Raw genomic sequence first — 21,350 nt, 5'->3', positions numbered from 1 at the left:
CCGTCACACAGAGAGAGAGAGACAGAGAGCGCCCGTCACACAGAGAGAGAGAGAGAGCTACCGTCACACAGAGAGAGAGAGACAGAGAGCACCCGTCACACAGAGAGAGAGAGACAGAGAGCACCCGTCACACAGAGAGAGACAGAGAGCTACCGTCACACAGAGAGAGAGAGACAGAGAGAGAGACAGAGAGCTACCGTCACACAGAGAGAGAGACAGAGAGCTACCGTCACACAGAGAGAGAGACAGAGAGCTACCGTCACACAGAGAGAGAGAGACAGAGAGCTACCGTCACACAGAGAGAGAGAGACAGAGAGCGCCCGTTAATAAAGAGAGAGAGACACAGAGAGCTACCGTCACACAGAGAGAGAGAGACAGAGAGCTACCGTCACACACAGAGAGAGAGAGACAGAGAGAGAGACAGAGAGACAGAGAGCTACCGTCACACAGAGAGAGAGAGACAGAGAGCTACCGTCACACAGAGAGAGACAGAGAGCTACCGTCACACAGAGAGAGAGAGACAGAGAGCGCCCGTCACACAGAGAGAGAGAGACAGAGAGCGCCCGTCACACAGAGAGAGAGAGAGAGAGAGAGACAGAGAGCTACCGTCACACAGAGAGAGACAGAGAGCTACCGTCACACAGAGAGAGAGACAGAGAGCTCCCGTCACACAGAGAGAGAGAGAGAGAGACAGAGAGAGAGACAGAGAGCGCCCGTCACACAGAGAGAGAGAGACAGAGAGCGCCCGTCACACAGAGAGAGAGAGACAGAGAGCGCCCGTCACACAGAGAGAGAGAGACAGAGAGCGCCCGTCACACAGAGAGAGACAGAGAGCTACCGTCACACAGAGAGAGACAGAGAGCTACCGTCACACAGAGAGAGACAGAGAGCTCCCGTCACACAGAGAGAGAGAGAGAGAGAGACAGAGAGAGAGACAGAGAGCGCCCGTCACACAGAGAGAGAGACAGAGAGCGCCCGTCACACAGAGAGAGAGAGACAGAGAGCGCCCGTCACACAGAGAGAGAGAGACAGAGAGCGCCCGTCACACAGAGAGAGAGAGACAGAGAGCGCCCGTCACACAGAGAGAGAGAGACAGAGAGCACCCGTCACACAGAGAGAGAGAGACAGAGAGCGCCCGTCACACAGAGAGAGAGAGACAGAGAGCACCCGTCACACAGAGAGAGAGAGACAGAGAGCGCCCGTCACACAGAGAGAGAGAGACAGAGAGCGCCCGTCACACAGAGAGAGACAGAGAGCGCCCGTCACACAGAGAGAGAGAGAGAGAGAGACAGAGAGCGCCCGTCACACAGAGAGAGAGAGAGAGACAGAGAGCGCCCGTCACACAGAGAGAGAGAGAGAGAGAGACAGAGAGCGCCCGTCACACAGAGAGAGAGAGACAGAGAGCGCCCGTCACACAGAGAGAGACAGAGAGCGCCCGTCACACAGAGAGAGAGAGAGAGAGAGACAGAGAGCTACCGTCACACAGAGAGAGAGAGACAGAGAGCTACCGTCACACAGAGAGAGAGAGACAGAGAGCTACCGTCACACAGAGAGAGAGAGACAGAGAGCGCCCGTCACACAGAGAGAGAGAGACAGAGAGCACCCGTCACACAGAGAGAGAGAGACAGAGAGCGCCCGTCACACAGAGAGAGAGAGACAGAGAGCGCCCGTCACACAGAGAGAGAGAGACAGAGAGCGCCCGTCACACAGAGAGAGACAGAGAGCGCCCGTCACACAGAGAGAGAGAGAGAGAGAGAGAGACAGAGAGCGCCCGTCACACAGAGAGAGAGAGAGAGAGAGAGACAGAGAGCGCCCGTCACACAGAGAGAGAGAGAGAGAGAGACAGAGAGCGCCCGTCACACAGAGAGAGAGAGACAGAGAGCGCCCGTCACACAGAGAGAGACAGAGAGCGCCCGTCACACAGAGAGAGAGAGAGAGAGAGAGACAGAGAGCTACCGTCACACAGAGAGAGAGAGACAGAGAGCTACCGTCACACAGAGAGAGAGAGACAGAGAGCTACCGTCACACAGAGAGAGAGAGACAGAGAGCACCCGTCACACAGAGAGAGAGAGACAGAGAGCTACCGTCACACAGAGAGAGAGAGAGAGAGCGCCCGTCACACAGAGAGAGAGACAGAGAGCTACCGTCACACAGAGAGAGAGAGAGAGAGCGCCCGTCACACAGAGAGAGAGACAGAGAGCGCCCGTCACACAGAGAGAGAGACAGAGAGCGCCCGTCACACAGAGAGAGAGAGACAGAGAGCGCCCGTCACACAGAGAGAGAGACAGAGAGCTACCGTCACACAGAGAGAGAGAGAAAGAGAGCTACCGTCACACAGAGAGAGAGAGACAGAGAGCTACCGTCACACAGAGAGAGAGAGACAGAGAGCTACCGTCACACAGAGAGAGACAGAGAGCTACCGTCACACAGAGAGAGAGACAGAGAGCACCCGTCACACAGAGAGAGAGAGACAGAGAGCTACCGTCACACAGAGAGAGAGAGACAGAGAGCTACCGTCACACAGAGAGAGAGAGACAGAGAGCACCCGTCACACAGAGAGAGAGAGACAGAGAGCTACCGTCACACAGAGAGAGAGAGACAGAGAGCTACCGTCACACAGAGAGAGAGAGACAGAGAGCTACCGTCACACAGAGAGAGACAGAGAGCTACCGTCACACAGAGAGAGAGAGACAGAGAGCTACCGTCACACAGAGAGAGAGAGACAGAGAGCTACCGTCACACAGAGAGAGAGAGACAGAGAGCACCCGTCACACAGAGAGAGAGAGACAGAGAGCACCCGTCACACAGAGAGAGAGAGACAGAGAGCTACCGTCACACAGAGAGAGAGAGACAGAGAGCACCCGTCACACAGAGAGAGAGAGACAGAGAGCTACCGTCACACAGAGAGAGAGAGAGCGCCCGTCACACAGAGAGAGAGAGAGCGCCCGTCACACAGAGACAGAGAGCTACCGTCACACAGAGAGAGAGAGAGCGCCCGTCACACAGAGAGAGAGAGAGCGCCCGTCACACAGAGACAGAGAGCTACCGTCACACAGAGAGAGAGAGACAGAGAGCTACCATCACACAGAGAGAGAGACAGAGAGCTACCGTCACACAGAGAGAGAGAGACAGAGAGCTACCGTCACACAGAGAGAGAGAGACAGAGAGCTACCGTCACACAGAGAGAGAGAGACAGAGAGCTACCGTCGCACAGAGAGAGAGACAGAGAGCACCCGTCACACAGAGAGAGAGAGAGAGCGAGAGAGAGAAACACAGAGAGAGAGAGAGAGACAGAGAGAGAGACAGAGAGCGCCCGTCACACAGAGAGAGAGAGAGCGCCCGTCACACAGAGAGACAGAGAGCTACCGTCACACAGAGAGAGACAGAGAGCTACCGTCACACAGAGAGAGAGACAGAGAGCTACCGTCACACAGAGAGAGAGAGAGAGCGAGAGAGAGAAACACAGAGAGAGAGAGAGAGACAGAGACATAGTTGGTGTGAGTGAGCGAGAAAGTGAGAGACTTCATGTACACACAGACAGAGACAGAGCAGGCAAGGATATCCAGTACCTCACTCACAAACTGCACCAAAAGTGTCAGCAAACCATCAAACACTCCCAGGCCCATCGGGGGAGAAACAGCAAGCTGCAGAGAGCAAAATAATCCTGATTCAAATTCAACACAGCAACCAGTAAATCCCCCTGTGTCCCCGTCAAACACTCCCAGGACAGGTACAGCACGGGGTTAGATACAGAGTAAAGCTCCCTCTACACTGTCCCCATCAAACACTCCCAGGACAGGTACAGCACGGGGTTAGATACAGAGTAAAGCTCCCTCTACACTGTCCCCCATCAAACACTCCCAGGACAGGTACAGCACGGGGTTAGATACAGAGTAAAGCTCCCTCTACACTGTCCCCCATCAAACACTCCCAGGACAGGTACAGCACGGGGTTAGATACAGAGTAAAGCTCCCTCTACACTGTCCCCATCAAACACTCCCAGGACAGGTACAGCACGGGGTTAGATACAGAGTAAAGCTCCCTCTACACTGTCCCCCATCAAACACTCCCAGGACAGGTACAGCACGGGGTTAGATACAGAGTAAAGCTCCCTCTACACTGTCCCCCATCAAACACTCCCAGGACAGATACAGCACGGGGTTAGACGCGGGGTGCGTTATGTTGACTCTACCTGTGCGGAGGAAAGCAGGGCTGTGTGGATGGTCCGGAGGAACTCTTCACTCTGGATTACCACAGCAGAACCTCGAGTGCTGAGCTGAATCATCAAGAAGGCAGCGGCACACTGAGCAGAGAGAGCCATGGTGGAGTAGCACAGGGAGAGGGGGGGCAGGAGAGGGGGAGGGAGGGGGGCAGGAGAGGGGGGGCAGGAGAGAGGGAGGGAGGGGGGCAGGAGAGAGGGAGGGAGGGGGGCAGGAGAGGGGGGGCAGGAGTGAGGGAGGGAGGGGGGCAGGAGGGAGGGTGAAAAAGGGCGTGCCGGATCGTTGTACAGGAAGGAGAGTGAGGGTGGGGGAGGGAGAGACGAGATAGGGAGAGAAGGATGATAGAGGTTACAGCCCAGTTAAAACCCTCTGCCGTGCCAGATCCCCAGCACTGACCCTCCCACAGTGCGGCGCTCCCTCAGCACCGACCCTCCCACAGTGCGGCGCTCCCTCAGCACTGACCCTCCCACGGTGCGGCGCTCCCTCAGCACCGACCCTCCCACAGTGCGGCGCTCCCTCAGCACTGACCCTCCCACAGTGCGGCGCTCCCTCAGCACTGACCCTCCCACAGTGCGGCGCTCCCTCAGCACCGACCCTCCCAAAGTGCGGCGCTCCCTCAGCACCGACCCTCCCACAGTGCGGCGCTCCCTCAGCACTGACCCCCCCACAGTGCGGCGCTCCCTCAGCACTGACCCTCCCACAGTGCGGCGCTCCCTCAGCACTGACCCTCCCACAGTGCGGCGCTCCCTCAGCACTGACCCTCCCACAGTGCGGCGCTCCCTCAGCACTGACCCTCCCACAGTGAGGCGCTCCCTCAGCACTGACCCTCCCACAGTGCGGCGCTCCCTCAGCACTGACCCTCCCACAGTGCGGCGCTCCCTCAGCACTGACCCTCCCACAGTGTGGGGCTCCCTCAGCACTGACCCTCCCACAGTGCGGCGCTCCCTCAGCACCGACCCTCCCACAGTGCGGCGCTCCCTCAGCACCGACCCTCCCACAGTGCGGCGCTCCCTCAGCACTGACCCTCCCACAGTGCGGCGCTCCTTCAGCACTGACCCTCCCACAGTGCGACGCTCCCTCAGCACTGACCCTCCCACAGTGCGGCGCTCCCTCAGCACTGACCCTCCCACAGTGCGGCACTCCCTCAGCACCGACCCTCCCACAGTGCGGCGCTCCCTCAGCACTGACCCTCCCACAGTGCGGCGCTCCCTCAGCACCGACCCTCCCACAGTGCGGCGCTCCCTCAGCACCGACCCTCCCACAGTGTGGCGCTCCCTCAGCACTGACACTCCCACAGTGCGGCGCTCCCTCAGCACTGACCCTCCCACAGTGCGGCGCTCCCTCAGCACTGACCCTCCCACAGTGCGGCGCTCCCTCAGCACTGACCCTCCCACAGTGCAGCGCTCCCTCAGCACTGACCCTCCCACAGTGCGGCACTCCCTCAGCACCGACCCTCCCACAGTGCGGCGCTCCCTCAGCACTGACCCTCCCACAGTGCGGCGCTCCCTCAGCACTGACCCTCCCACAGTGCGGCGCTTCCTCAGCACTGACCCTCCCACAGTGCGGCGCTCCTTCAGCACCGACCCTCCCACAGTGCGGCGCTCCCTCAGCACCGACCCTCCCACAGTGCGGCGCTCCCTCAGCACTGACCCTCCCACAGTGCGGCGCTCCCTCAGCACTGACCCTCCCACAGTGCGGCGCTCCCTCAGCACTGACCCTCCCACAGTGCGGCGCTCCCTCAGCACTGACCCTCCCACAGTGCGGCGCTCCCTCAGCACTGACCCTCCCACAGTGCGACGCTCCCTCAGCACTGACCCTCCCACAGTGCGGCACTCCCTCAGCACTGACCCTCCCACAGTGCGGCGCTCCCTCAGCACTGACCCTCCCACAGTGCGGCGCTCCCTCAGCGCTGACCCTCCCACAGTGCAGCGCTCCCTCAGCACCGACCCTCCCACCGTGCAGCGCTCCCTCAGCGCTGACCCTCCCACAGTGCGGCGCTCCCTCAGCACCAACCTTCCCACAGTGCGGCGCTCCCTCAGCACCGACCCTCCCACAGTGCGGCGCTCCCTCAGCACCGACCCTCCCACAGTGCGGCGCTCCCTCAGCACTGACCCTCCCACAGTGCGGTGCACCCTCAGCACCGACCCTCCCACAGTGCGGCGTTCCCTCAGCACTGACCCTCCCACAGTGCGGCATTCCCTCAGCACCGACCCTCCCACAGTGCGGCGCTCCCTCAGCACCGACCCTCCCACAGTGCGGCGCTCCCTCAGCACTGACCCTCCCACAGTGCGGCGCTCCCTCAGCACTGACCCTCCCACAGTGCGGCGCTCCCTCAGCACCGACCCTCCCACAGTGCGGCGCTCCCTCAGCACCGACTCTCCCACAGTGCGGCGCTCCCTCAGCACTGACCCTCCCACAGTGCGGCGCTCCCTCAGCACCGACCCTCCCACAGTGCGGCGCTCCCTCAGCACCGACCCTCCCACAGTGCGGCGCTCCCTCAGCACCGACCCTCCCACAGTGCGGCACTCCCTCGGGACGGAGGATAGGTGAACTGACTTGTCTGTCTGTGTCACGGGGCTGTGGGAATGAGTTCCCATTGGCGGGAGATTCCCGTGTTCCTTGGCTTTGTCCAAACCTTTCCCACCGATTCCCACTCTCCCCACACCGCGGGGAATAGGAATTAAGACTTACAGTGTGCGCGGCCGTGCCAGACTGCAGGAAGATCGATGTAACGAGACCAACTGCCTGCTCCAACCTGCAAAAAGCAGAGAGAGAGAGGAGCAGAGTGAAGCCTGGAATGGGGGGCTGGTTCTGCGGGGGGCCGCTGACTTTTAAACAACGCGGCTTTCCATCGAGGGCACCGTCTGAGCTGTCATCTCTTCGCCATCCCGACCTCACAGCTCTCACCCAGAGGGGCTGTCAGAAGCGGCAGTGCCAACATCACATGATTCTGTCCCAAGGACACAAGGCACGGATACGCAAGACAAAGACAGAAAATTCCAGCACAGGAACAGGCCCTTCGGCCCCTCCTGCACCGACCATGCTGCCCCCGACTGAACTCAAACCCCCTACCCTTCCGGGGACCGTATCCCTCTATTCCCATCCTATTCATGGATTTGTCCAGACGCCCCTTAAAACTCACTATCGTATCCGCTTCCACTCCCTCACCCGGCAGCGGGTTCCAGGCACCCACCACCCTCTGTGTAAAAAATCTGCCTCGTAAAATCTGTGAGACAGTGAGGGTTAGAGAGACCTCCCCAGATACAGGAGTGTGTGTGTGAGAGAGAGAGGGTTAGAGAGACCTCCCCAGATACAGGAGTGTGTGTGTGAGAGAGAGAGAGAGAGGGTTAGAGAGACCTCCCCAGATACAGGAGTGTGTGTGTGAGAGAGAGAGGGTTAGAGAGACCTCCCCAGATACAGGAGTGTGTGTGTGAGAGAGAGAGGGTTAGAGAGACCTCCCCAGATACAGGAGTGTGTGTGAGAGAGAGAGGGTTAGAGAGACCTCCCCAGATACAGGAGTGTGTGTGAGAGAGAGAGGGTTAGAGAGACCTCCCCAGATACAGGAGTGTGTGAGAGAGAGAGAGAGAGGGTTTGAGGGACTTCCCCAGATACAGGAGTGTGTGTGTGAGAGAGAGAGGGTTAGAGAGACCTCCCCAGATACAGGAGTGTGTGTGTGAGAGAGAGAGAGGGTTAGAGAGACCTCCCCAGATACAGGAGTGTGTGTGTGAGAGAGAGAGAGGGTTAGAGAGACCTCCCCAGATACAGGAGTGTGTGTGTGAGAGAGAGAGAGGGTTAGAGAGACCTCCCCAGATCCAGGAGTGTGTGTGTGAGAGAGAGGGTTAGAGAGACCTCCCCAGATACAGGAGTGTGTGAGAGAGAGAGAGAGAGAGGGTTTGAGGGACTTCCCCAGATACAGGAGTGTGTGTGAGAGAGAGAGGGTTAGAGAGACCTCCCCAGATACAGGAGTGCGTGTGTGAGAGAGAGGGTTAGAGAGACCTCCCCAGATACAGGAGTGTGTGTGTGAGAGAGAGAGGGTTAGAGAGACCTCCCCAGATACAGGAGTGTGTGAGAGAGAGAGAGAGAGAGGGTTTGAGGGACTTCCCCAGATACAGGAGTGTGTGTGAGAGAGAGAGAGAGGGTTAGAAAGATCCCCAGATACAGGAGTGTGTGAGAGAGAGAGAGAGAGGGTTAGAGAGACCTCCCCAGATACAGGAGTGTGTGAGAGAGAGAGAGGGTTAGAGAGACTTCCCCAGATACAGGAGTGTGTGAGAGAGAGAGAGAGAGGGTTAGAGAGACCTCCCCAGATACAGGAGTGTGTGAGAGAGAGAGGGGGTTTGAGGGACTTCCCCAGATACAGGAGTGCGTGTGAGAGAGAGAGGGTTAGAGAGACCCCCCCAGATACAGGACTGTGTGTGAGAGAGAGAGAGGGTTAGAGAGACCTCCCCAGATACAGGAGTGTGTGAGAGAGAGAGAGAGCGTTTGAGGGACTTCCCCAGATACAGGAGTGTGTGTGTGAGAGAGAGAGAGGGTTAGAGAGACCTCCCCAGGTACAGGAGTGTGTGTGTGTGTGTGTGAGAGAGAGAGAGAGAGAGAGGGTTAGAGAGACCTCCCCAGATACAGGAGTGTGTGTGAGAGAGAGAGGGTAAGAGAGACCTCCCCAGATACAGGAGTGTGTGTGTGAGAGAGAGGGTTAGAGAGACCTCCCCAGATACAGGAGTGTGTGTGTGAGAGAGAGAGGGTTAGAGAGACCTCCCCAGATACAGGAGTGTGTGTGTGAGAGAGAGAGGGTTAGAGAGACCTCCCCAGATACAGGAGTGTGTGAGAGAGAGAGAGAGAGAGAGAGGGTTAGAGAGACCTCCCCAGATACAGGAGTGTGTGTGTGAGAGAGAGAGGGTTAGAGAGACCTCCCCAGATACAGGAGTGTGTGTGTGAGAGAGGGTTAGAGAGACCTCCCCAGATACAGGAGTGTGTGTGTGAGAGAGAGAGAGGGTTAGAGAGACCTCCCCAGATACAGGAGTGTGTGAGAGAGAGAGAGAGGGTTAGAGAGACCTCCCCAGATACAGGAGTGTGTGTGTGTGAGAGAGGGTTAGAGAGAACTCCCCAGATACAGGAGTGTGTGTGTGAGAGAGGGTTAGAGAGACCTCCCCAGATACAGGAGTGTGTGTGAGAGAGAGAGAGAGGGTTAGAGAGACCTCCCCAGATACAGCAGTGTGTGAGAGAGAGAGAGAGAGAGAGAGAGGGGGTTAGAGAGACCTCCCCAGATACAGGAGTGTGTGTGTGAGAGAGAGAGGGTTAGAGAGACCTCCCCAGATACAGGAGTGCGTGTGAGAGAGAGAGGGTTAGAGAGACCTCCCCAGATACAGGAGTGTGAGTGTGAGAGAGAGAGAGAGAGAGAGAGGGTTAGAGCGACCTCCCCAGATACAGGAGTGTGTGTGTGAGAGAGAGAGGGTTAGAGAGACCTCCCCAGATACAGGAGTGTGTGTGAGAGAGAGAGAGGGTTAGAGAGACCTCCCCAGATACAGGAGTGTGTGTGAGAGAGAGAGAGGGTTAGAGAGACCTCCCCAGATACAGGAGTGTGTGAGAGAGAGAGAGGGTTAGAGAGACCTCCCCAGATACAGGAGTGTGTGAGAGAGAGAGAGGGTTAGAGAGACTTCCCCAGATACAGGAGTGTGTGAGAGAGAGAGAGGGTTAGAGAGACCTCCCCAGATACAGGAGTGTGTGTGTGAGAGAGAGGGTTAGAGAGACCTCCCCAGGTACAGGAGTGTGTGTGTGAGAGAGAGAGGGTTAGGGAGACCTCCCCAGATACAGGAGTGTGTATGTGTGTGAGAGAGAGAGGGTTAGAGAGACCTCCCCAGATACAGGAGTGTGTGAGAGAGAGAGAGGGTTAGGGTGACCTCCCCAGATACAGGAGTGTGTGAGAGAGAGAGAGAGGGTTAGAGAGACCTCCCCAGATACAGGAGTGTGTGTGTGTGAGAGAGAGGGTTAGAGAGACCTCCCCAGATACAGGAGTGTGTGTGTGAGAGAGAGAGAGGGTTAGAGAGACCTCCCCAGATACAGGAGTGTGTGTGAGAGAGAGAGGGTTAGGGTGACCTCCCCAGATACAGGAGTGTGTGTGAGAGAGAGAGAGAGAGAGAGATCCGTTAATTTTTGGCGTTGTTTTGATTTTGGATTGTGATATCCTGTGACCTTGTTTTTGATGTGGGACTTGGTTTCGCTGGCTACAAACGGAATTCACCTGCCTGAGAGACGCTCGGAATTACTTATCAGACAAGATGTTTGTAGTGATTATCTTCAGTCACGTCTTAAACTCAGAACTGGTTCTGCCGCAGCGGACGCTGTTGTAATTCACAGGAAGTTCACAGCAGATATTTTGCCTTTGATCTTTACAAAACTATTCCATCCGCCCTCAGGTTGGAAACAGGTTTTGACACTCTGTCTAATTCTCCGTCAGGGATTGCGAGGGACCGGCACGGTGGCACAGCGGGTTAGCACTGCTGCCTCTCAGCGCCAGGGACCCGGGTTCGATTCCCGGCTCGGGTCACTGTCTGTGTGGAGTCTGCACGTTCTCCCCGTGTCTGCGTGGGTTTCCACCGGGGGCTCCAGTTTCCTCCCACACTCCAAATGATATGCGGGTTTGGGGGATTGGCCATGCTAAATTGTCCCTTAGTGTCCAAAGATGTGTAGGTTAGGGGGATTGGCCATGCTAAATTGCCCCTTAGTGTCCAAAGATGTGCAGGTTAGGGGGATTGGCCATGCTAAATTGCCCCTTAGTGTCCAAAGATGTGCAGGTTAGGGGGATTGGCTATGCTAAATTGCCCCCTAGTTGTCCAAAGATGTTTAAGTTGAGTGGATTAGTGTGGTAAATAGAGGTGGAGTTATTTGATTTATTATTGTCACATGTATTGGGATACAGTGAAAAGTATTGTTTCTTGCGTGCTATACAGACAAAGCATACCGTTCATAGAGAAGGAAAGGAGAGGGTGCAGAATGTAGCGTTACAGTCACAGCTCGGGGTGCAGAGAAAGATCAACTTAATGCGAGGTCGGTCCATTCAAAAGCAGCAGGGAAGAAGCTGTTCTTGAGTCGGTCGGTACGTGACCTCAGACTTTTGTATCTTTTTCCTGATGGAAGAAGGTGGAAGAGAGAATGTCCGGGGTGTGTCGGCGGGGGTCCTTAATTATGCCGGCTGCTTTTCCCCCGAGGCAGCGGGAAGTGTAGACAGAGTCAATGGATGGGAGGCTGGTGATGGATTGGGCTACATTCACGACCCCTTTTGTAGTTCCTTGCGGTCTTGGGCAGAGCAGGAGCCCCAGACCAAGCTGTGATACAACCAGAAAGGATGCTTTCTATGGGGCATCTGTAAAAGTTGGTGAGAGTCGGAGCTGACATGCCGAATTTCCTTAGTCTCCTGAGAAAGTAGAGGCGTTGGTGGGGCTTTCTTAACTATAGTGTCGGCGTGGGGGGGACCAGGACAGGTTGTTGGTGATCTGGACACCTAAAAACATGAAGCTCTCGACCCTTTCTACTTGGTCCCCGTTGATGTAGACAGGGGCATGTTCTCCTTTACGCTTCCTGAAGTCGATGACAATCTCCTTCGTCTTGTTGACATTGAGGAAGAGATTATTGGCGCCGCACCAGTTCACCAGATTCTCTGTCTCATTCCTGTAATCTGTCTCGTCATTGTTTGAGATCCGACTCACTCCGGTGGTGTCGTCAGCAAACTTGAAAATCGAGTTGGAGGGGAATTTGCCCAGTCATAGGTGTACAGATTAGGTGGATTGCGTGGGATACGGAGTCAGGGCCTGGGTAAGATGATCTTTTGGAGAGTCAATGCAGGATTGTTAGGCTGAAATACCTCCTTCAGGACTGTAGGGATTCTGTGATAACCTACGGACTCTCTCTCTCTACCCTACGAGTTCCCCCGAATATCATGAAATTAACACTTTCGAAATTTCAGGGAATTCTGATCGCCAACCAATAATTTATTCACAATTGTTTAAAGATTTGTTTCCCAGACGGTGGCAGGGAGTTTGCAGGATGACTTTTAGAAAACCTTCCTCCAATCGCCTCGCCAATCGATCTCTCCTCAGCTTTGTCTGTTGTCCCCGAACAGAATCCTGGTCCATTTCCCAGTTTTTTGTTTCTTTGTTCCCCTTAACTCCAGACCTTCTGGAAACCTTTCTCCATTTCTCCAGCTTCCTTAAGTAGCTGTCCTTCAGATTTCTGGCACTGGTTTGCTTTAACCACTGCTCCGATGTATGGCTTTTCTTTTAGCAAAGCTGAGAGAAATGCATCCTCGTTAGCTGTCTGTCACCAACTGCTCTAGCTTTCAGCTAAAGGGAGCCCTCCCTCCCTCTCTCTACAATGGCCTCTAGTTGTGAAGCAACTATGTTTATCCTTCACACTGTAGCTCTCTCTAAACACAATAGAATCCCGGTTGGAATTGAAACCAAACCCCCTCAGATACAAACACCTTTGTCCAGGATTAATCTCACTGTTGCTCCTTCCAGGCACTAGAACAAAGAAAATTCCAGCACAGGAACAGGCCCTTCGGCCCTCCAAGCCTGCACCAACCATGCTGCCCCCGACTGAACTAAAGCTCCCTACCCTTCCGGGGACCATATCCCTCTATTCCCATCCTATTCATGTACTTGTCAAGACACCCCTTAAAACTCACGACAGTATCCGCTTCCACTCCCTCCCCCGGCAGCAAGTTCCAGGCACCCACCACCCTCTGTGTAAAAAATCTGCCTCGAACATCTCCTTTAAACCTTGCCCCTCGCACCTTAAACCTGTGCCCCCCCTAGTAATTGACTCTTCCACCCTGGGGAAAAAGCTTCTGACTATCCACTCTGTCCATGCCTCTCATAATCTTGTAGACTTCTATCAGGTCTCCCCTCAACCTCCAAGTTTCTCCAACCTCTCCTCATAGCTAATGCCCTCCATACCAGGCAACATCCTGGTAAATCTTTTCTGTAACCCTCTCCAAAGCCTCCACATCCTTCTGGTAGTGTGGCGACCAGAATTGAACACTATATTCCAAGTGCGGCCTAACTAAGGTTCTATAAAGCTGCAACATGACTTGCCAATTTTTAAACTCAATGCCCCGGCCGATGAAGGCAAGCATGCCGTATGCCTTCTTGACTACCTTCTCCACCTGCGTTGCCGCTTTCAGTGACCTGTGTACCTGTACACCCAGATCCCTCTGCCTATCAATACTCTTAAGGGTTCTGCCATTTACTGTATATTTCCTATCTGTATTAGACCTTCCAAAATGCATTATCGAACCAGACGCACACAAGGACACACCTGGAATGGCCGAGCAAGCCACTCAGTGCAAGGGCAGCTAGGGATGGGCAATAAATGTTCGCCAGCCAGCGATGCCCCAGTCCCACCAATGAATAAAATAAAACATGTATATACAGACACACGTATAGGCATGTACACACGCAGAAACATGCACACACAAGACCACATGTGCACAGAGGGACACACGTGTGCGCACACACGGAAGAGTGCACACAAGGACAGACACACACGGGCTTGTGTGCATACACAGGGACACGCGCACATTTACTGATGGTACACTCAACGGGACTCACCACATCAACACGGGGAGGGGGCTACCAGAGCAGGTCAGAGGCCGGGAATACTGCGGAGATTAACTCACCTCCTGACTCCCCAAAGCCTATCCACCATCGACAAGGACACAAGTCAGGAGTGTGAGGGGATAATCTCCACTCGCCTGGATGGGTGCGGCTCCCAACAACACTGGAGAAGCTCAACACCATCCAGGACAAAGCAGCCCCGCCTGACTGGCACCACATCCACCCCCTCCGCCACCGACGCTCGGTAGCAGCAGTGTGTACCGTCTACAAGCTGCACTGCAGCAACTCACCAAGGATCCTCAGACAGCACCTTCCAAACCCACGGCCACTTCCATCTAGAAGGACGAGGGCAGCAGACACATGAACATAAGAACTAGGAGCAGGAGTAGGCCATCTGGCCCCTCGAGCCTGCTCCGCCATTCAATAAGATCACGGCTGATCTTTTCCTGGACTCAGCTCCACTTACCCGCCCGCTCACCATAATCCTTAATTCCTTTACTGTTCAAAAATCTATCCTTGCCTTAAAAACATTCAACGAGGGAGCCTCAACTGGGCAGGGAATTCCACAGATTCACAACCCTTTGTGTGAAGAAGTTCCTCCTCAACTCAGTCCTAAATCTGCTCCCCCTTATTTTGAGGCTATGCCCCCGAGTTCTAGTTTCACCCGTCACTGGAAACAACTTCCCTGCTTCTATCTTATCTATTCCCTTCATCATCTTATCTGTTTCTATAAGATCTCCCCTCATTCTTCTGAATTCCAATGAGTATAGCCCCAGTCTACTCAGTCTCTCCTCATAAGCCAACCCTCTCAACTCCGGAATCAACCTAGTGAATCTCCTCTGCACCCCCTCCAGTGCCAGTATATCCTTTCTCAAGTCAGGAGACCAAAACTGTACACAGTACTCCAGGGTACACCAGCAGCTGCAAGTTCTCCTCCCACTCACCGCCCTGACTTGGAAATATATCGCCGTTCCTTCGCAGTCGCTGGGTCAAAATCCTGGAATTCCCTCCCTAACGGCATTGTGGATCAACCCACAGAACATGGACTGCAGCGAGTCAAGAGGCAGCTCACCACTACCTTCTCAAGGACAAGTAGGGATGGGAAATAAATGCTGGCCCAGCCAGCGACGCCCATGTCCCACAAATGAATAAAAAAAATACACTCTCTCGCACGCACTCTCTCTCTCTCCCTCGCTCGCCCGCGCGCGCTCTCTCCCTCCCTCGCCCGCGCGCGCTCTCTCCCTCCCTCGCCCGCGCGCGCTCTCTCCCTCCCTCGCCCGCGCGCGCTCTCTCCCTCCCTCGCCCGCGCGCGCTCTCTCCCTCCCTCGCCCGCGCGCGCTCTCTCCCTCCCTCGCCCGCGCGCGCTCTCTCCCTCCCTCGCCCGCGCGCGCTCTCTCCCTCCCTCGCCCGCGCGCGCTCTCTCCCTCGCGCGCTCGCTCCCTCGCGCGCTCTCTCCCTCGCCCGCGCGCGCTCTCTCCCTCGCCCGCGCGCGCTCTCTCCCTCGCCCGCGCGCGCTCTCTCCCTCGCCCGCGCGCGCTCTCTCCCTCGCCCGCTCTCTCCCTCGCCCGCGCGCGCTCTCTCCCTCGCCCGCGCGCGCTCTCTCCCTCGCCCGCGCGCGCTCTCTCCCTCGCCCGCTCTCTCCCTCGCCCGCGCGCGCTCTCTCCCTCGCCCGCGCGCGCTCTCTCCCTCGCCCGCGCGCGCTCTCTCCCTCGCCCGCGCTCTCTCCCTCGCCCGCGCGCGCTCTCTCCCTCGCCCGCGCGCGCTCTCTCCCTCGCCCGCGCTCTCCCTCGCTCGCGCGCGCTCTCTCCCTCGCGCGCTCTCTCCCTCGCCCGCGCGCGCGCTCTCCCTCGCCCGCGCGCGCTCTCTCCCTCGCCCGCGCGCGCTCTCTCCCTCGCCCGCGCGCGCTCTCTCCCTCGCCCGCGCGCGCGCTCTCCCTCGCCCGCGCGCGCGCTCTCCCTCGCCCGCGCGCGCGCTCTCCCTCGCCCGCGCGCGCGCTCTCCCTCGCCCGCGCGCGCGCTCTCCCTCACTCGCGCGCGCTCTCTCCCTCACTCGCGCGCGCTCTCTCCCTCTGTCTCTCTCACACTTGTGCTGCTATAGCCAGGCTGGAAGGCCTGCCCGCCCTCCCTCCCACTTCCACACACCCCCATTCCTCCGAGCCCTGCTCCATCCTGAGGTTGGAGGGGTCGAATGGCCTCGTGCTGTGTCCACGGCACAGTGAGAGCCTCAGGCGGTGTCACAGGGCCACGGCTCAGGGGAGGGGACATGCCGACTACCCCAGGCACCACGCGCTAACAGTCAGAGCGAGGGGACTCACGGTTCAGGCACGCGGTCCAACTGAATCACCAGGATGGACAAGAGGTGTAGAGTCACTTCCACCGTCTGAGGTTGCACCGTGTCACTGGGAGAGGGCTGCAGAGGTCAGAGAGAGGGGACACATCAGAGACACCCAGGACAAGTTCAGCACGGAGTTACAGGAGGAAAACCATGCTTGACGAATATATTGGAATGATTTGATGTAACTTGCAGAGATGATCAGGGAGAACCAGTGGATGTGGTTTATTTAGACTTTCAGAAGGCTTTCGACAAGGTCTCACATAACAGACGACTGTGTAAAGTTAAAGCATATAGGATTCACAGAGTTATAGAAGTTTACAGCATGGAAACAGGCCCTTCGGCCCAACTTGTCCATGCTGCCCCTTTTTAAAAAACCCCTCAGCGAATCCCAATTGCCCGCGTTTGGCCCATATCCCTCTATACCCATCTTACCCATGTAACCTATTTCCTCGGGTGGATGGAGCTATTACAAGGGGGCATAACTATAGGGTTCGTGGTGGGAGATACAGGAAGGATATCAGAGGTAGGTTCTTCACGCAGAGAGTGGTTGGGGTGTGGAATGGACTGCCTGCAGTGATAGTGGAGTCAGACACTTTAGGAACATTTAAGCGGTTATTGGATAGGCACATGGAGCACACCAGGATGATAGGGAGTGGGATAGCTTGATCTTGGTTTCAGATAAAGCTCGACACAACATCGTGGGCCGAAGGGCCTGTTCTGTGCTGTACTGTTCTATGTTCTAACTGTCTAAACACTTTTTAAAAGACAAAATTGTACCTGCCTCTACTACTCAGTGGTTAGCACCGCTGCTTCACAGCTCCAGGGTCCCGGGTTCGATTCCCGGCTCGGGTCACTGTCTGTGTGGAGTTTGCACATTCTCCTCGTGTCTGCGTGGGTTTCCTCCCACAGTCCAAAGATGTGCGGGTTAGGTTGATTGGCCAGGTTAAAAATTGCCCCTTAGAGTCCTGGGATGTGTAGGTTAGAGGGATTAGCGGGTAAATATGTGGGGGGAGGGCCTGGGTGGGATTGTGGTCGGTGCAGACTCGATGGGCCGAATGGCCTCCTTCTGCACTGTAGGGTTTCTATGATTTCTCTGACCTCTGGCAGCTCGTTCCAGACACTCACCACCCTCTGTGAAAAAATTGCCCCTCTGGACCCTTTTGTATCTCTCCCCTCTCTCACCTTAAACCGATGCCCTCTAGTTTTAGACTCCCCTACCTTTGGGAAAAGATATTGACGATCGAGCTGATCTGTGCCCCTCATTATTTTATAGACCTCTATAAGATCACCCCTCAGCCTCCTACACTCCAGAGAAAAAAGTCCCAGTCTATCCAGCCTCTCCTTATAACTCAATCCATCAAGTCCCGGTAGCATCTTAGTAAATCTTTTCCGCACTCTTTCTAGTTTAATGATATCCTTTCTATAATAGGGTGACCAGAACTGTACACAGTATTCCAAGTGTGGCCTTACCAATGTCTTGTACAACTTCAACAAGGCGTCCCTGGGATTGCAGGTAATGTCTTGAGATGGATGGAAAGCTGGTGAGCAGACAGGAAGCACAGAGTTGGCATAAATGGGTCTTTATTTGATTGGCAGTCAGTGCTTAGTGGGTTCCGCAGGGATCTGTGCTGGAACCCCAACTGTGCACATTATATATGAATGATTTGGGAGAGGAAACAGAATGTATTATCCCCAGATTTGCAGATGATACAAAGTTGGGTGGGAGGGTGAGCTGTGAGGAGGATGCAGAGATGCTTCAGCGTGATTCGGACAGGCTGAGTGTGTGGGTATCTGCATGGCAGATGCAGCATGATGTGGATAAATGTGAGGTTGTCCACTTTGGTAGTAATAATAGGAAGGCAGATTATTATTTGAATGGGTGTAAATTGAGAGAGGCGGACACTCAGCGAGACCTTGGTGTCCTCGTGCATCAGTCGCTGAAAGTAAGCGTGCAGGTACAGCAGGCAGTAAAGAAGGCAGATGGTATGTGGGCCTTCATAGCGAGAGGATTTGAGGATAGGGATAGGGATGTTTTGCTGCAATTGTACAGGGCGTTGGTGAGGCCACACCTGGAGTATTGTGTGCAGTTTTGGGGTCCTTATCGGAGGAAGGATGTCCTTGCTGTAGAGGGAGTGCAGCGAAGGTTTCCCAGGCTGATTCCTGGGATGGCAGGTCTCTCATATCAGGAGAGACTAAGTCGGTGAGGATTATATTCACTGGAGTTGAGAAGAGTGAGAGGGGATCTGATAGAAACTTATAAAATTCTAACAGGGTTAGACAGGGTGGATTCAGAAAGAATGTTCCCAATGGTGGGGGGAATCCAGAACCAGGGGGTCATAGTTTGAGGATAAGGGGGCAAACCTTTTAGGACTGAGGTGGGGAGAAATGTCTTCACCCAGAGAGTGGTGAATGTGTGGAATTCACTCCCACAGAAAGGAGTTGAGGCCAAAACATTGTGTGATTTCAGGAAGAAATTAGATCTGGCTCTTGGGGCGAAGGGGACGGAGGGAGATGGGGGGTGAGAGGATAAGGGTGTTGAATTGGATGATCAGCTATGATGGGAATGAGTGGCGGAACAGGCTGGAAGGGCTGAATGGCCTCCTCCTGCTTCTAGTTTCGATGACAATATGTCATAGAACATAGAAAGCCACAGCACAAACAGGCCCTTCGGCCCACAAGTTTGGTCGAACAGTCTGTGATGCCCGGGCGAGAGGGGACAGACAGAGGACATTCACGAACACTTACCTCACAGCGCAGCAGGAGCAACAAGCAATTCAGGGCCTCGTCCACGAGCACCTGACAGGGGGCTTTACTCACTTGACAACAGGAGTACAGAACCTGGGGACACAGACAATCTGAATCAAAGCACGCAGAGAGCTGTACACTGACTGGTGTCTCTCAGTCCCCCCTCTCTCTCAGGGAGATATCTGTACACTGACTGGTGTCTCTCAGTCCCCTCTCTCTCTCTCAGGGAGATATCTGTACACTGACTGGTGTCTCTCAGTCCCCCCTCTCTCTCTCAGGGAGATATCTGTACACTGACTGGTGTCTCTCAGTCCCCTCTCTCTCTCTCAGGGAGATATCTGTACACTGACTGGTGTCTCTCAGTCCCCCCTCTCTCTCTCAGGGAGATATCTGTACACTGACTGGTGTCTCTCAGTCCTCTCTCTCTCTCTCAGGGAGATATCTGGACACTGACTGGTGTCTCTCAGTCCTCTCTCTCTCTCAGGGAGATATCTGTACACTGACTGGTGTCTCTCAGTCCCCTCTCTCTCTCTCAGTGAGATATCTGTACACTGACTGGTGTCTCTCAGTCCCCTCTCTCTCTCTCAGGGAGATATCTGTACACTGACTGGTGTCTCTCAGTCCCCTCTCTCTCTCTCAGGGAGATATCTGTACACTGACTGGTGTCTCTCAGTCCCCTCTCTCTCTCTCAGGGTGATATCTGTACACTGACTGGTGTCTCTCAGTCCCCCCTCTCTCTCTCTCAGGGAGATATCTGTACACTGACTGGTGTCTCTCAGTCCCCTCTCTCTCTCTCAGGGAGATATCTGGACACTGACTGGTGTCTCTCAGTCCCCTCTCTCTCTCTCAGGGTGATATCTGTACACTGACTGGTGTCTCTCAGTCCCCTCTCTCTCTCTCTCAGGGAGATATCTGTGCACTGACTGGTGTCTCTCAGTCCCCTCTCTCTCTCTCAGGGAGATATCTGTACACTGACTGGTGTCTCTCAGGGAGATATCTGTACACTGACTGGTGTCTCTCAGGGAGATATCTGTACACTGAGTGGTGTCTCTCAGGGAGATATCTGTACACTGACTGGTGTCTCTCAGTCCCCTCTCTCTCAGGGAGATATCTGTACACTGACTGGTGGTCTCTCAGTCCCCTCTCTCTCTCTCAGGGAGATATCTGTACACTGAGTGGTCTCTCTCTCAGGGAGATACCTGTACACTGAGTGGTCTCTCTCTCAGGGAGATACCTGTACACTGAGTGGTGTCTCTCAGGGAGATATCTGTACACTGAGTGGTGTCTCTCAGTCCCCTCTCTCTCTCTCAGGGAGATATCTGTACACTGAGTGGTGTCTCTCAGTCCCCTCTCTCTCTCTCTCAGGGAGATATCTGTACACTGACTGGTGTCTCTCAGTCCCCTCTCTCTCTCTCAGGGAGGTAACTGTACACTGACTGGTGTCTCTCAGTCCCCTCTCTCTCTCTCAGGGAGATATCTGTACACTGACTGGTGTCTCTCAGTCTCCCTCTCTCAGGGAGGTATCTGTACACTGACTGGTGTGTCTCAGTCCTCTCTCTCTCTCTCAGGGAGATATCTGTACACTGACTGGTGTCTCTCAGTCACCTCTCTCTCTCTCTGGGAGATATCTGTACACTGACTGGTGTCTCTCAGTCCCCTCTCTCTCTCTCAGGGAGATACCTGGACACTGAGTGGTGTCTCTCAGTCCCCTCTCTCTCTCTCAGGGAGATATCTGTACACTGACTGGTGTCTCTCAGTCCTCTCTCTCTCTCAGGGGGATATCTGTACACTGAGTGGTCTCTCTCAGGGAGGTATCTGTACACTGAGTGGTCTCTCTCAGGGAGATATCTGTACACTGACTGGTGTCTCTCAGTCCTCTCTCTCTCTCAGGGGGATATCTGTACACTGACTGGTGTCTCTCAGTCCCCTCTCTCTCTCTCAGGGAGATATCTGTACACTGACTGGTGTCTCTCAGTCCTCTCTCTCTCTCAGGGGGATATCTGTACACTGAGTGGTCTCTCTCAGGGAGGTATCTGTACACTGAGTGGTCTCTCTCAGGGAGATATCTGTACACTGACTGGTGTCTCTCAGTCTCTCTCTCTCAGGGAGATATCTGTACACTGACTGGTGTCTCTCAGTCCTCTCTCTCTCTCAGGGGGATATCTGTACACTGACTGGTGTCTCTCAGTCCCCTCTCTCTCTCTCTCTCTCAGGGAGATATCTGTACACTGACTGGTGTCTCTCAGTCCTCTCTCTCTCTCAGGGGGATATCTGTACACTGAGTGGTCTCTCTCAGGGAGGTATCTGTACACTGAGTGGTCTCTCTCAGGGAGATATCTGTACACTGACTGGTGTCTCTCAGTCTCTCTCTCTCAGGGAGATATCTGTACACTGACTGGTGTCTCTCAGTCCTCTGTCTCTCTCTCAGGGAGATATCTGTACA

The 21,350-nt window shown here is 55.2% G+C and overlaps 1 protein-coding gene across 1 annotated transcript in view; it reads right to left on the bottom strand.

Annotated features, from left to right (window-relative positions):
• LOC144489756 (serine/threonine-protein kinase 36-like) overlaps window positions 1–21,350 on the bottom strand; it is a gene marked incomplete at its 5' end in the record, with an annotated part of 47,823 nt that overhangs the window by 11,678 nt on the left and 14,795 nt on the right. Inside the window, 5 exons of the mRNA XM_078207607.1 lie at window positions 3,570–3,644; window positions 4,193–4,303; window positions 6,912–6,975; window positions 16,143–16,237; window positions 18,908–19,000. Coding sequence (XP_078063733.1) covers window positions 3,570–3,644; window positions 4,193–4,303; window positions 6,912–6,975; window positions 16,143–16,237; window positions 18,908–19,000 — 438 coding nt within the window. The remainder of the gene's footprint in view (window positions 1–3,569; window positions 3,645–4,192; window positions 4,304–6,911; window positions 6,976–16,142; window positions 16,238–18,907; window positions 19,001–21,350) is intronic.

Source organism: Mustelus asterias, unplaced genomic scaffold, assembly GCF_964213995.1.
Source record: "Mustelus asterias unplaced genomic scaffold, sMusAst1.hap1.1 HAP1_SCAFFOLD_2503, whole genome shotgun sequence".
NCBI lineage: Eukaryota > Metazoa > Chordata > Chondrichthyes > Carcharhiniformes > Triakidae > Mustelus > Mustelus asterias.
The sequence above is the reverse complement of the archived record's forward strand: the minus strand, read 5'-3'. Positions and strand labels throughout refer to the sequence as shown.